Raw genomic sequence first — 16,093 nt, 5'->3', positions numbered from 1 at the left:
ATTTTTTTTAATCTTATTTCAATAAAATATGAAAACGAATTAACTAAAACTTAATGAAATAGTAGAATATTATAAAAATAATTTATTAATTTATAAGGAAAAATATTTTTATTGCTTGAATGAATTCTGTCATAATTATTAACTTCACTATCAACGTTGTGGACTGACAACTTATATATTTTATCCGAGTTCAAATTTATGGTCGAAATTATTACTTTAACAAATGCATATATTCTTTAATACGTAACTTAAATATTAATTTATATATCCAAATCGAATATTTTATTATTTAAAATTATAAAAAAAAAAACGAATTCTTGTAAACTTTAAAAATTCATAAAGGGATGTAGTAACAAGTTTTTCTCCGTGGCAATATCTAAACTCGGAAGAAATGTATTTTCTTTCGTTTTTTTTTTTCTTTCTTTCTTTTTTCCTGTAGATAAGTATTATGGAAAATAAATCTGATAGAAACAATATAACAATCTGGAGTGGAGGAAAGACCAAAGCAATCATTCCTTTCTGCATGGTACGTTCTCAACATTCAATCCTGGAGGTTCTCAACGGAATGGTATCGTTGCAATAGTCAATCGCTGCTTTTTTGAAAGGACAAGAAGTCTACGTTCTTCAGTTTCTATTTTTCCTACAATGATCGATAACCTAGAAGGTTTATTGTCAGCAGGTAGTTCCCTGGGCTCCATCTAGACGCTTGGTGATTGTTAACTGCGCTCTATTGTCACTGTACTGTTTGTCAAGCTTCAGTTCGGCACGTAGGTGATACAAAGACGAGCACTGAATGTGGAATAAAAGAGAAAGAATCTACTATTTCACAACTATAATCATATTATCTTCTAACGTGATATTAGTATGGGACTCTCAACGGCTCATTTAATACATGATATGGTCAAGGTACCCCGAACAAGGTTTTAAAAGTTGATAATTGAAAGATCGACTTTTAATTAAATATCACCTTTCTAATTTTTAATTCACTGTTTTTTATGATCTTCATACTGTCTCTCGAGAATGGGAATTTATCCCTTTGAAAGCTTCTTATAGAAGCGAGATTTTTACCGAAAAGAAAATGAAGCGAATATTGAAATAATTAAAGGTTCCTAAATAAAAAAAAAATATAAGTTTAATATTCATCAAAAAATAAATTTTTTTCCGATAAAAACTGTTTGGAAGAAGAAAAAAATTCTACTAAATTAAGGTATATGGAGGAAACATGTGATAACGTTTCAATACAGCGAAGAAATAAATGTTTTGTCAAAGAAAGAAAGACTTTTTCTTGAGGAAATTGTTATTAAAAACTCGCTAAAAATATGTAGGCCTATAACTTTTCATGAATATTTCATTAATTATAAAAATTTTAAATAAGATTTAATAAGTTTTGACATGTTTAATGAAAGCATTCCTTTCTATTTTTGCTCCTTTTAGAAGTCTAGACAGATAAATTACAGAAAATTGTTTTGATCAGAATTTACTAAGAAAGATAATTGGAAAATAACAATTAAAAACGGTTTATTCAACATAAAAATTTCAGCAGTTTGAGTAGATAAAGGCAGTTTATAGTGTGGATAGAGAGAGAAATCCGATCTACCTCTACAATGTGTCATACCGTAAAAAGCCAAAGCCGATAAAAAGGAATGTGCAACAAATGAAACACTTTTATAGTACAGAAATGATTGACAGAAGATGGGAAAAGGCTATTAGAGGAACTCTCATTGGACACGGATCATAACTGTCAATCAACAGGAGCCATTCGATGATCTTTCCGTTTCATCATATCGTTGCCTCGATTATAACAATGCTATTGTTTCTCACAGATTTATGGACACTAAACCGGGATAATGTTAAGAACTTTTAGAATATATATAACGAAAATAGAGATATATAATTAATTTCTTGTGGAATTAATTTTATATATATATTTTTTGTTTTTCTTCCCTTAAAAAAAGCCATTAAATTAATATTTAATTTTAAACAATATTATATTTTTAATTTTTATTCTAGAGTTAATGATAATAAAGTAGAATTTTAAATATTTTAATATTTAATTGTCGTACAATTAAGGATTACTTTTAATGTTAAATGTGTAAATTTTTAAGAGTGATAAAGCGTGAATTTATTTTGTAAAACAATTTATTTGGATACTTATTTTCTATTTTATCCAACGGACTTTTTAAAGTAAACGATGAACGACTGCATCCTTTTTTATTTTATTTTTTTCATTTTGGTTTGCTTTCACAAAGCATGTCTTATACAGATGGATTACACATCATATACATCTGTTTTATATTTCTTTTTAACAGCGTTTGGGACGTGTAAAACTCAAGCAGACAAAACGAATGACATTTGATCAAGAGAAAAATTGAAATAAATAGAAAGACGGGAGTATATTGCTTTTATTAGAATGATAAAGGTAAGGATAGGACATAAATTTACATCTTGTAGTGTGAAGGATTTTATTTTCAATTTTCATTCTAACCTAAACTGAAAATTCCTAAAATACATTAAAGTATTCCACTTTTCACACAATCCCGAAGAGGCTCGTTTATCTAAAGAGTTAACTCGTACTAGAATCACTCTTTGACATTCTTACTACAACTGAAATCACTTAACTGTTAGAAAAAAAAAAGAAAAAGAAAAAAGCGATGTAGTATAAAGACGAGAAAACTTTCTATCCACAGACATTTCAACAACGAAAATGAGAAAGTTCAACAAAAATTGCGAATCATGCCAATCAATCGATGAAGAAATGAGAAGATCTGTAAGCTTTGCACGGAATTTTATTTGTAGAAGAGTGGACTGCAAGGGGTAACTTTCTTCGCTTTTTCTCCCCCGGGACCACCAATCAGTGACCATGGCTGTCCAGTCTGGCGTCAATTAAGTAGTACACAGTCCAATCTAATGTGGAACAACGGATGTTGGTAACGATTCTGTTTGACGATTGATGTTGTCTTCAGGGGTTACTCTCTTGGGAGAAGAGGTGAAGTACTGTGAGATGGGGGAAGTGGAGCAGAGTGTGAAATCCGATCGATTTCTTGCTATCAGTCTATTGAAGGAACAAACTGGCCTTGTTTATAAGCGTAATGAAGGTAAGCGAACTCTTGGACCTACTTCAATGTCAACAGTGTCCCGTGAGTCAACAGCTCCTTCCTTGTTATTGTCGCAGTTTGACAGAAAAAGTATTTCTGAACTTTTCAATTTGTAGCAAATCGACTCGAGTTAAAACGACTATCATAACCTTCTAGGGATCGTAAATAACTGATAATCTGTTTTATCGCCGGAACAACTTTTTACATTTCGAGAAAAAAAAATCGAATGTTAGAAAAAAAAATTTAATTTAAAATTGAAATTTTCGTAAATCCTTCGTACTTTTACCTGTTCAAATCAAGCAAGAAGAAATTACATATTTTATCTGATAATGCTATTAAAATGCATACGATTAGTAAAAATCAATATAGCGTTAAGCTAAGCAAAGCTTACAAATTTTTAACAATTAAATTTAAAAAAGAAAATATATTAAATTTTAATAAAGTTCATTTTCCTGGTCTTCGATGAATTTTTAAGAGATAAAATTCTCGATTTAAATAAAGCGTTATAGAATATAGAAAGAGAAACGGGGTCCATGTTTTTCATCATTGTTCGATCCAATATTCTTTGCGAAGCATTTATGACGATCGATCCAAAATAAAACTAGGTTAAGCTATTGACAAATTTTTTCCCCTTCTCCTCCTCCTCCTCCTTCTTCTAAGACCCAGTTGCAGTTGATAAAGAGTACAAAACTTTGTAGAACGTAAAGTGAAGAAGTAAAGTTCAATTTTTCGCCTTATTCGATTGAAATATTTAAAAAACATTAAAGCTGTATACAGGAGATTTATTCAATCCGATTATAGTCGCTAAAAGGTTTCAATTGCTTTTTCTGCAGCCTTACGAACGTAAATCTTTTTCGAAAAAAACCTTAAAAAACTGTTAGAAAGAAGATTAGCTTTGTTGGTAACTAATTACAATTGATAAGGTTTAAATTTGCATTTCTTTTTTTATCGTTTCAACATTTCGTTTATTGCATTCCACATTTAAAACAATAGCATTCCGCTCTGGAACTACCCAGGTACGTTATTTATAATAACACCACCCGCACGGTTACAGTCTTAATGACACCGCAAGGAACAATGGTACCCGAACTGTACAACACTGTTTGTTTGCAACACTTAATTATGACTCTTCCTGGAGGTACCTGATGTCTTTTTAATGACATTGGAACTTAATTAGAAAGAGGTTATCGTTTCCAATGAAATCCGTCAGTATCTGTGAGACTAACCGTCGTCTCGTTAATGACAGCTTATACTGTTGTTGAGATGTGATTGTAGCATCATTTCCACAATAACAGTAGTAATTAGGAGTTTCTACAGTAAAGACTTAAAGTGATTCAGTTTATTACTCCTTACGTAAATTTTAAATTTTCTATGGTTCAAACACGCCGCTTATATAGACTTTAGCGTAATTGGTCTTAGGTCAATCTACTGATGAATTTCATCTTCTTGCTAAATCTTTCAACGTTTCCGCTCTGAATCTTACTAAAAAGATTTTACTAATTTGTGAAAATATGAAAATATGTAAACATAATTCTAATATAAACTAATAAGAAACTTTTTATCTAGTTTTCCAGTTGGTTTTTACGGTAATTTATCCAGAATAAGAGAATTTTCAAAATATATTACTGTAATTTTCTCCTAATTAACCTATCGAATCATGAAGTTTAATGACTTATTAATACACTTAAAATATTTTTAACTATAAATTCACATTTTAAAATGTAAACAGACCTTAAAATTATGCAAAATCAAGCTTTATAAATCGCAAATTTTTATTAAACTTTTATAAATGTGAAGCATTTTATCTAAACTTTTTAATTAATAAAAGGTTAGTTTATAACTGAAAATGGCAATATGCCAGTGCATTTTTATTCTATTGTTAACGCTTATATAACATAACAGAAAAGCTCTCCCTCGAAGCATAAGAGCGAAAGTTTAGGTCAATATATAGTTATACACTCATCAACGTTGGCATCAATGCGAATTTAAAGAGCAAAATTCGCATATTAATAATTGTTTATGCTTAAACGAGGCATAATATCCACTTGATGATCCAATTAGACAATAACACCACATGGGAACACTCATATAACCAGCTAGTAGCGCATATAGTTATACGAGTAATTAGTTTCATATTCAAGCACTTATATTATCATCGAAAGGTATTCTGAGACCTCATAAACTGAATAGGTTATGTATCAGGAAATGAGTCAGACCTTCTATGGGCGTATCTTTTAATTCGAATGAACCAATGATATTATACAATAAGCAATCATTAAAGTGATTTATGCTTATGGAGTCCATTTGACATCTGTGATTTAATGATTCAAAAACCGATAATCTACCATTTGTCACTTATTTCTCACCCGATACGGAAGAAATTCGTAGCATAAAGTGGAAAAAGTGNTGGCTTCTTTGTAACTTTTATGTATACAACATATTATATACACGTATAAAAATATTTTAGTAAATTACAATAAGGACTTATAGTCAGCTTTAAATTATTTACTTCATTTATATAATTTTATCTTCATTTTTATTTTATCATTTATTTTCAATCCGAATTAATCACAATTTTTTAAATACTTTTTTTTTAAAAAACTAATGAGCAAAAATAATAGATGTAGACTAATCATAGAGATAGATATAATCCGTCGTTTAATATTAAAAGAATTTAAAGAGTTAGACATTGAATTTTTTATGAAAAGTGTAAAATTAAAAAGCCAAGTTCTTTTAAAACGATAAAAGTTCATTTTAACTATATATAGACCGAGTTTATATATATATAATTCCTGTATATCCATTCTAAATAGGATTACATATTATCTGTGTTTCTTTTTATAATTTATATTAACTTTATTTAAATTATGTACATAATAAATAAAGCATTAAACTAAATTCAAATTTAATATGCATTTTTCACATGTTTTTGAACTTAAAATTCAGGCGTGTCTTAAATTCGAAGTTTCTCAACGTCTGTATCTAATGACGCTTTTATAATATATATTTTTTTCTGTTTATTTTATATTTTTACTTAATTATACTTTATTTTATTAACATTTTAAGCTCTAATGATTTCTTTTAAATTACAGTTACACAGATTATTATTCAACTTTTTTCTAAAAAAATTCCTTTTTAAGAATGGAATGTGTTTTAAATTAGAAGTTTATAGTGTATACAGTATATAGAAAGGCCTATATAAATATTATACACCAGTTTTTTTTTTAATTTTTAAAGAATATTAATATTAATAATATATTTATAGTAAATTATAATTAAGAAAAATATCAAATGTTTATTGTACACAGACATTTGAAAAGCTAAAAATGAATACTCTGAATTTCAGAAATATCTTGAAATTATATTAATGTCATGTCTCATCTGAATCCTTAACAGGCACACATCAATTAATTTTACTTATTTTTGAAAAAGGATAAATGTGTTTTTCAAATCTAGAAATTGTGATTAATTAAAATCGAAAATAAATTGCAGAATAAAATAGAAAATATAATAAACTTTTAGAATTTTATAAATGAAATAAATGATACAATTCCCAATAGAATTTATTAACTTATTTCGACGTTGCAATGCTATTTTTCGAAAGGAGTTAAATTTAATATTACACACAAACATAGGGCCTATATAAATATTTTATAAGAAAATTAGGAATAAATATAATAAATTATATGAATATTTTTATATACTTATAACATGAATAATAAACGAATGGTTATAAATGTTTAAAGTAAATAAATTTGATAAAAATAATCTAAGAGAATGAAAGGAAAGATCAATCAAAAGAGAAGAAACGAAATTGGGAAAGAGAGAGAAGATAGTAGGATAACACATTAGGAGGTATTCTGATGTTCAGATTAGAAATATCATGATATTGAAGAGATGAGATCAGATGATAGTCTTCTAGGTTATGAAAAGTTAAAGAGAAGAAGGGACTGTTTGGGCGGAACCCAACATTTCCATCGTGTTGGGCCAAACTCAAGATTGCGGGGCCTCCTGACTCTATTAATTTTTGAGTTTGACCCTTAAGGATTTATACTTTAATATCCATAGATTCTTGTATTTTTAGNAATATATTACTGTAATTTTCTCCTAATTAACCTATCGAATCATGAAGTTTAATGACTTATTAATACACTTAAAATATTTTTAACTATAAATTCACATTTTAAAATGTAAACAGACCTTAAAATTATGCAAAATCAAGCTTTATAAATCGCAAATTTTTATTAAACTTTTATAAATGTGAAGCATTTTATCTAAACTTTTTAATTAATAAAAGGTTAGTTTATAACTGAAAATGGCAATATGCCAGTGCATTTTTATTCTATTGTTAACGCTTATATAACATAACAGAAAAGCTCTCCCTCGAAGCATAAGAGCGAAAGTTTAGGTCAATATATAGTTATACACTCATCAACGTTGGCATCAATGCGAATTTAAAGAGCAAAATTCGCATATTAATAATTGTTTATGCTTAAACGAGGCATAATATCCACTTGATGATCCAATTAGACAATAACACCACATGGGAACACTCATATAACCAGCTAGTAGCGCATATAGTTATACGAGTAATTAGTTTCATATTCAAGCACTTATATTATCATCGAAAGGTATTCTGAGACCTCATAAACTGAATAGGTTATGTATCAGGAAATGAGTCAGACCTTCTATGGGCGTATCTTTTAATTCGAATGAACCAATGACATTATACAATAAGCAATCATTAAAGTGATTTATGCTTATGGAGTCCATTTGACATCTGTGATTTAATGATTCAAAAACCGATAATCTACCATTTGTCACTTATTTCTCACCCGATACGGAAGAAATTCGTAGCATAAAGTGGAAAAGGTGCAGAACATGACGAGCATGTCAGAAACGTGAGGAGCGGTAAAATGACACAGCAAACGTGACAGAAACTCGACACAGGACAAAAGAAGCGTGAAGATGACCGTGACAGAAAATGCCGTCCAGCCAGAAAGAAACGTCCTGACAGGATAGGAAGATAAAAAGTGATGAAAATCGGACACGGCAATCGATAGAAGAAAGAAAATAGTTCTAAGATAGGAAAGTGTTGGATGCCGAGAATTTTTTATCCTTCTTGCTTTTCCTTTCTATATAAGTGTTCTTGACGAATGTCCTTATCCGTTTGAAGTTAATTAAGTTATAAACCGAAACCGTAAAAAATAAAACAATGTATAGACTTTTCATCTAGATGCTTATTTGAATTAAATAAATAAATATTTACACGCGTATATAATATATATATACAAGTCTTCATATATAGGCTATATATAAACAAATCCTCAGAATATAAATTCAGTTTTATGACACGATTTTAAAATTATTGGTCTATAAATTTTTAACCAAGTATTTTTATTGGCTATATTTTATTTTGGTTACTTTATTGTAATTTACTACATTATTCTCCTCCTGGCTTTATTTCTATTTCAAATTCTCTCATCCTCCTCCCTTTTCTTGTTTCATCTATATCAATTCTACATTAAGTATCTATCAAGAATTGGCTTAAATGGATCGTTGTAGAAAGATTCTCGAGCAAGAATTATAAGAGAAGATGGGCATCTCGCAGAAATTAAATAAGTCACAGTGAACTACAAATTGAAAATATAACAAGAGTACAACCTATCGAAATAAATAAACATTAAAAATTAATGAAAACTAACGTCCTATCCACTGTATAACATAAATAAATATAAGTAAAAAGTCGACATAAAATCGTAACCGTTCGTGCTTCTCAAGATGCGTTAGACGGTTTTAAATCTTCAAGAATCGATGAACTGTTCTGGTGAACCAAGAGGGATTTTGCAGTAACAGTTGACACCACTGGAAACTGCATGACATGTCCGTTGATGGTGTGAGACGTACGATGGCACAAAAGCCAGTCTTTTCACAGTTCCATACATTGTTGTGTAAATGTTGAACGATCTCACCTCAGGGATCGGAAATATCCAAACCTCAGACCCAACGGTCTTTACACCTGGAAGGCAAACTGCAGCTATGTTCGTGTCTGAGTGTAGTTCTTTCTATATTTATTAAATCCTATGTTTTATATTGAATATATTCTTTAGAACATCTTTCATGCAAAATTTTCTCTATTAAGGCATTTAGATATTTTCTTTTTCACTTTTGATCTTGTGTTATAAAATTATAAAAGAGAAAAATTTGAATTTCAAAATTTTGTCGAAAGCGATCATATTTTAGAATATCCAGAAAAACAAAAGGGTATTTCTTCGTTTATATGTCTTTTTTATTTCCTTTCTTTTTAGGATTTATCGTATCTAACCTCATAAAAACTATCTTCGATTTTTAAAAAAGAATCGGATCTCTTTTCACGTCCCAATATGTGGATTTCTACGAAAAGTTTTCCATAGAATCGACCAAAAAAATTGAAGAAAAAGGTGTCAATGCTTAAAAAAAATATACTCACTTTGAAGAAAAGCGCAAACTTGAATAGGACTATGAAGGATTCTATGTAGAAAGAATAGAAAATGAATAGGACTATGCAGAAAGATGCATCAATAGTAAAAGGGTTTTTATTCAGAAAAAGGTACTAATACTGTAAATGTTCACTTTCCCATAAAAAAATCATATATAAGAATGAAGTTTTTCCATAAAGCAGGTAGCAGAATGAGAATATTCTATGCAAGAACCTATCTCGACAGTTAAATATTTTTCAAAATTGAAACGTCAGTTGGGAAAGAATTCAATGGGGAAGAATACTATACAAGGAAACCATCATTTCAATACCATTCAATGTTATTTATCTAATATTTTTGATAAAAATTCACTTTTCGTTCTCCTCATAACTTTCATAATAACTAGTTACAGGTTATTACGAAAGTCAGAATGGACTGTGATATAAATATACGCTCGTTTTTTATCAGTAGAAATAACGAATTCGTTAAAACAATGAAATAATTCATTAAAGTGCACAAAACAAACGAATTATTAAACAGTCACGGCGCGTAATACAGAGAAATGGTCGAAGTAATATACATAATCATATTCATAAAAACATTTTTTTCATTAAAATTACAAATGCTGAAACATAGCATCACATCTTATAAATTCTAACCTCGTGCGGTGACAAAACACCAAACAGAAAACACCGACTCAGCACTTCTCATCTTTCGAGAACCGAGGAAGAAAGCTAAGAGGAAAATGCGTGTTTTAAGTTATTATAACATTATTTTAAAGTTACAATCAATAAAACTTTATTGATTTAGTTAAGATACCCATTCTTAAGGGTTATGTGAAATAAAGCAGAAGTGACTTTTGCAACCACTCGGTTCATTCTTCCGTTGATGTGGATGACTCTTCATTATCTTAGAAGAGTAATTTATGAAGCAATGAATCGTACGAATTTGTACTTAGTACTTAATTCGTTCGATTTATTACTGGTTATGAAATGAATCGTAATGATTATGACTCTTCTATTTTTGCTTCAGTTTAAAAGTAGATAATTTCTTCCGAATTTTTGTTATCAAACACAATTTTATTAAAAGGTTACGATTAAAGAAAAAAATATCGTGACTAAACGAATATAAAGTGAAGAAAATGTTCATTTTTTTGAAGAAGATTCTTAGAGATAAATCTACGGAAAATTACTTATATATTTAACAATTTTTTAGTTATTTTTTCAAAATATATTAGGCTAATAACGAATGAATTACAGTTCATTAGCGAAAATGCATGCAACGGATGATACAAATAGTTTATGTAACCAGAGAGAATAATTCTGATAGAAGATATTTAGTGAAACGAATGTCCAATTTGTCATATAAATGAACTAAATTCTCAATTTCTGCTGTATAAATGCCTATTCTAGAGATTCTTTTATTATCTAGATAGGCTATATTTAAGAAGGAAACTGTACAGTACTTAAACATTTTAAGAAAAGATATCTCATAAATGTATGTATTTAAAACTGTTTGTAAACTGTAAATAATTAATATGCAAAACAAACAAAGAATTGGAAACTGAATAAAAATTTTTAATTTACAAAATATAGCAAAAATAAATATTAAATATAATGGTTCGGCATTTAATAAAATTAAAATAACGTTGTGAATAGTTTCTGGAATAAAATAAAACTTTAGCTTTATATATAAAGCTGCTATATATAAATACTTGTAAAAAGACAATTTAAAAATCATACGAAGAGATCGAATCTATAATCGAACCTTTTTTCTAATTATAAGAACGAAAACAAAATTATCCATGAAAGCCTTGTTAAATTTTCTAATTCCAAGCAAATTATTTCCGTTTCTGCTTTGTTAATTTATTATAACGTAGACAAACATTAAAAAAAACTTAGTTGATAAAATTTTATAAACATTTTCTAAAATTTTTACTAAGAACTCGTCTCCTATGAATTGTTAATACGTTGTAAACACTGCATTTCTTGATCAAAGCTACTCCATTAGGACTTATAACAAGAAATCAACCACCTTGAGAAATACTGATGAAATGCTTGAAGGCATTTGCTACAATTCTGATTTTACCTCCATTCTTACTCTGTCCATAATCAGATTAGATGCTTAATTCGTTTCCAACCGTGTCCTGGAAACATTGTTGAATGCTATTAAGTTATCTGGATTTAGCTGTAGCCAGTTTTCTCTTTTCTTCTCGCACGAAAATTTCCAACGATAATTTCCAATTGGCTGAATGGAAAAATAATTTAATTTTTTTAAATAAATGGTTTAACTATTTCCACCACTTTTATTGCTAGCTCGATCGAGATACGGATATATCTCTCTATACAGATATAAAGAAAGAAGAATTTATAATAAATAAACACAAGAAGGAAATAATAAATAAACACAGAGAAGGGAGTGTGTGTGTGTACGAGAGAGAAGAGAGGAAAAAATCCGAATAGAAGAGATTGAGAAATGTGAATCACAGATAAACAGTGAAAGAAGAAAAGTACTAAGAAGAGAAAATTGTCTTATTTGGTAAAGTAGAAGTGAAAATGTTACATAATAGAAGAGAATAGGAAAAGAAACGTTTTTTTAAAAAAGAAGAAGAAAAGTAAAAACTGCTACGGGACTCGAAAAATGAAATGAAAATGTTTGGAAAAAAAGGAAAAAGAAGCATGAAAAATCCTTCAGAAAAATGTTAAAATTATAACTTAAATGAAAATAACGCTTCGAAATGGTGCTAAAAACAAGTAAAAAAACAACAGATCAGAAAACGATTAAATGTTCTTTGATTGAAACTATACTTTTCTTACTATTTATTAATTTAACAACAAAAAAATGTTGAATGGCATATTCGTCTAAGCTATTATAAGCCTATATTCGATTTTATTTTTATTCAAGCAATGCTTTCACTTCTTATAGGCCTATCCGAACTAGTACATCTTTATTGGATTAAGCAATTGGTTACACTAATGGAATCTTAGTGTCATAACTTTCAAAACAAATTACTATTACTTTAATAGCGCTTGATTCTCGTTCTTTTGAATCTTCTATGTCACTTATCTTTTGTTAATGTTTTAAAAATATAATTAATTCAGTAAGTTTTTAATTGTGAGCCTCGAAGCGTTTTGTTTTCGATCTTTAAAATTCTCTTACATGAATTAATGATGAGGTTGATCAAAGTCATGAAAAAGCATTGGTAGGTGTCATATGTCTAACGAACCCGTCTTCCTAAACAAACATAGCTCATGCTGTTACCATGGTAACCACAAACAACTTACATCTTTTCCCCTTACAACAACAACATGAACAAAGCCAGGACTCGTGTTACGTTTTCCGATCGAGTCGCCATCAAGGCCAAATTTGCCTTCTTAATAAGCCAAAGTGTTTAGATTTCAAATAAATCTTTGTAACTTACAGCTTTGGATCCGTAACTTAAAATATAAATCTTTACAAACTTTCGCGTTTGGTAACAACTAATTTATATATATATTAAATATTTTAAAATATTTACATACTAATTGAACAATTGAGCATGTTACTAACAACAGGCCTATAACAGCCAGAGCTACCTTAACATATAAACCACATATTCGTAAAAAAAGAAACAAAAACGTGTCAAACAGGTAGTGTATACATTAAATTTACATTTATAGATGTTATTTGTTTAATAAAAGTATCTTTACACGATAATTATAAGAAAAACCACTTAGTAGAAGGCCTAAAATTAGTATATACAATATCTCGAACCAGCTCGTTATAATTGCCACTCCCTTTAAGTAAACTTGTACTGTATAAAACTAGAAATTTGTTTTACTTTATCTAGCTTATTTAATACAGTTCTTAAAATCAGGAGCTACTGAAAGTTACTGTTTAAGAGAGGAGATTGTCCCAAGAGGACATCATCATTTTGGATTAGACTGTATTTATCAGTTGCAGCTATAGCATTGTAGTTTTGATATGATTGTCTACACACTCCTGCTGAGCGGGGAGATAACAGGAGTGATATAAAGGTCCTGACGGAAATTTGTTGATTTAACACTCGTCAGTACGCTAGCTGATTCAACATAATGAAAATTCTGTTTCTATTATATTGTATAATGAGTTTGTGTTAAAAAGCAAACTGTGTTATGCAATTAAAATTGTCTTCTAACAAGGAAAATCGGCTGAGTCTTATCTTTAATATAATTTATATTCTTGTAAAGATTGCCTTGGTCATCTATGAATAGGATAAGCCTTTTAGTAGCTATTAGTCATTTCATTAATTAAAAAATAATAATCTTACTGAGTCAAAGAATTCCTTCTTCAGATATAGGAGCATCATAAGAGAATTAGGCCTAAACTAATTATGATTTATGGTAATTGTTCTTAGCAATAAATTAAGAGCTAAGAGTTCTAGAAATAGCTACAAACAGATCTTTCCTAAGTTAATAAATGTTAATCTTATACACAAAATTAACTTAATATTCTATAACATGTTACTGGGGCTTCTTATAAAGTAGGCCTGCACAGGTATGCACAATATAGCCTTGTTGGATTAACAGTTAATGCTTTAAGCTAAGATACGTTATTGACAAATAAATAAGTATTTTATGATAATAAAAATTAAAAAATTACAATTATAAAATTCATTTAAGATAATTGTTAACTATAAATTACTGCACGATAAAGTAAAGCTGTCTCTTCCTAAGTTTTTAATGAATATATTTTGAAATTTTTTTACTAATTACAGAGAAAATATATGAAATTATCACTATAAAGTATCGATTAAAATTTATATCACGTGTAGATAAATATAATATCGGTAAATTTAAAAGGAAAGGATTATTAAACTTATGAATTATAAAATCTGGCGAATGCTGATCAACAATAATTAAACTGCAATAACTATTGTCGCAGCAATACTAAACTGCTGACGAAGTCGTCACCTAATTGGAACTAACTACAAAACTCTATAATTACTGTTAAGTCGGAGAATAACAGTAATCGAATCGCTCATTAAGAGAAAGTAGTTAAACACATCTGGATTGCGAAACTCAAACTAGAAGTTGCCACAAACAAACGAATTACCGTTCGTTTGTATTATTGCAAGCACAAATACAATGTAATCTATCGATTGAGTAGGGTGCACATACACAGAGAACGACAACGTTGCACCCACGCCGATCATTACCACCTTTCTGAATCCGTACATAAATGGATCCCAGTCATTATCAACTCGTATTTGTTATGAGACTATTTTGAGTGAGAACGTGCATTAAGCTCTTATGCAAACTGATTCTGTGAAACATTGCAGGACAAATGACGAAATGTTAAGCACACTTTCCAAAATTTACAATCATCCAAGTGAGTCAATTCGGAAATGGAGTCGTTGGAATAATTTAAAGCGAACTTATTGACCGTGTACGATTGGGACGAAGAATTTTACGATCCAACTTGTTAACACGCTCCAACTCAACTAAGCTATAATCTTAAAGAGAACTTTTTGAATTTGTAACAGTCTAAAACGAGTTTGGACTGTTGCTCTATTCTACTAGTGAAGTAAAAAGTAGAGGCGAATGCCCCAGGCTAAACGGTCGGGACGGGAAGTATAACAAATGGACTTGAATCGACTTCATTCTACTTAGTGGTTTAAAAAAAAAAAAAAGTAATCTGAATATAATCGTAAAGATTCCGTTACGGGCCAAAAATCATTTTTTTGTTAAAACTTACCACAATTAAAGACCACAGTGAGTAGAAGTGGAATAAAAGTGGTAACAGTCACGTGGCACAAAGTCATCCGTCTAAAATCATAAGCTGACATTTCCTTTATCTTTTTTCTCAGAGACGTTGAGAAGTCGGAATAATCAGCCCGTTCTGTCTCTTTCAATCCAGGAGTCCATGGCTGTGACAAGTAAAAGCGATGAAAGCCAATTCCGAACTGGCGTCTTCCCAGCAGCACTGCAAGGCTCGTGGCCTCCCCACTCCACCTCACTTCTGTCACATGGTCGGTCATCGACCAATCTAACGCCAGAGAAAACCTCAATAGCGACGATTCTACCCTCTGCCGTCGACTAACGAAAACATATGGAAAGGAGCCTAATTGCTTCGCTTCTTATAAATTTTCATTTTTCTTATTTATCATTCTTCATCACTTCTCTTATTTTTTTGGGATATTAATAAGAATATTCTGCAGAATTAAGGATTAATTTGACGAGACAGTAATATTTATATATATAGCCTACATAAATATAAATTGTTTAGTTACCTTTAATGTTAACGTTCGAATGGTCGCGTATGATGTATAGGGACTTTAGTAAAATAATTATTTTAACGACTATTTTTGAAAAATTGTTTATATAAAATATTTTTAACTACCGTAAAAAATATTTTATAAAGTTTAAAATTATTTATTACTTAAATTGAATTATTTTAAACGCTATAATATATTTTTATAAGCGTCATTTTTCTGCTTCGAAAAATTCATTTTTAAACTTAATTAACGAGAAAATTAAAATCGTATCTTTAATAACTACTAACGAACCCGTCTTCCTAAAC

General features: G+C 29.4%; 1 protein-coding gene across 1 annotated transcript in view; it reads right to left on the bottom strand.

The window, feature by feature from the left end:
* Positions 1-15,483, bottom strand: part of LOC111626215 — a 200,516-nt gene extending 185,033 nt beyond the window's left edge. The window contains exon 1 of the mRNA XM_023369527.1: positions 15,269-15,483. Within this exon, the coding sequence (XP_023225295.1) occupies positions 15,269-15,359 (91 nt within the window). The 5' untranslated portion in view covers positions 15,360-15,483. The remainder of the gene's footprint in view (positions 1-15,268) is intronic.
* Between the last annotated feature and the right edge of the window lie 610 nt (positions 15,484-16,093).

This window comes from Centruroides sculpturatus, unplaced genomic scaffold (assembly GCF_000671375.1).
Source record: "Centruroides sculpturatus isolate CEXI.00-Female unplaced genomic scaffold, Cexi_2.0 scaffold285, whole genome shotgun sequence".
Taxonomy (NCBI): Eukaryota; Metazoa; Arthropoda; class Arachnida; order Scorpiones; family Buthidae; genus Centruroides; species Centruroides sculpturatus.
Note: the sequence above shows the minus strand (reverse complement) of the source record. Positions and strands in the feature narration are given on the sequence as shown.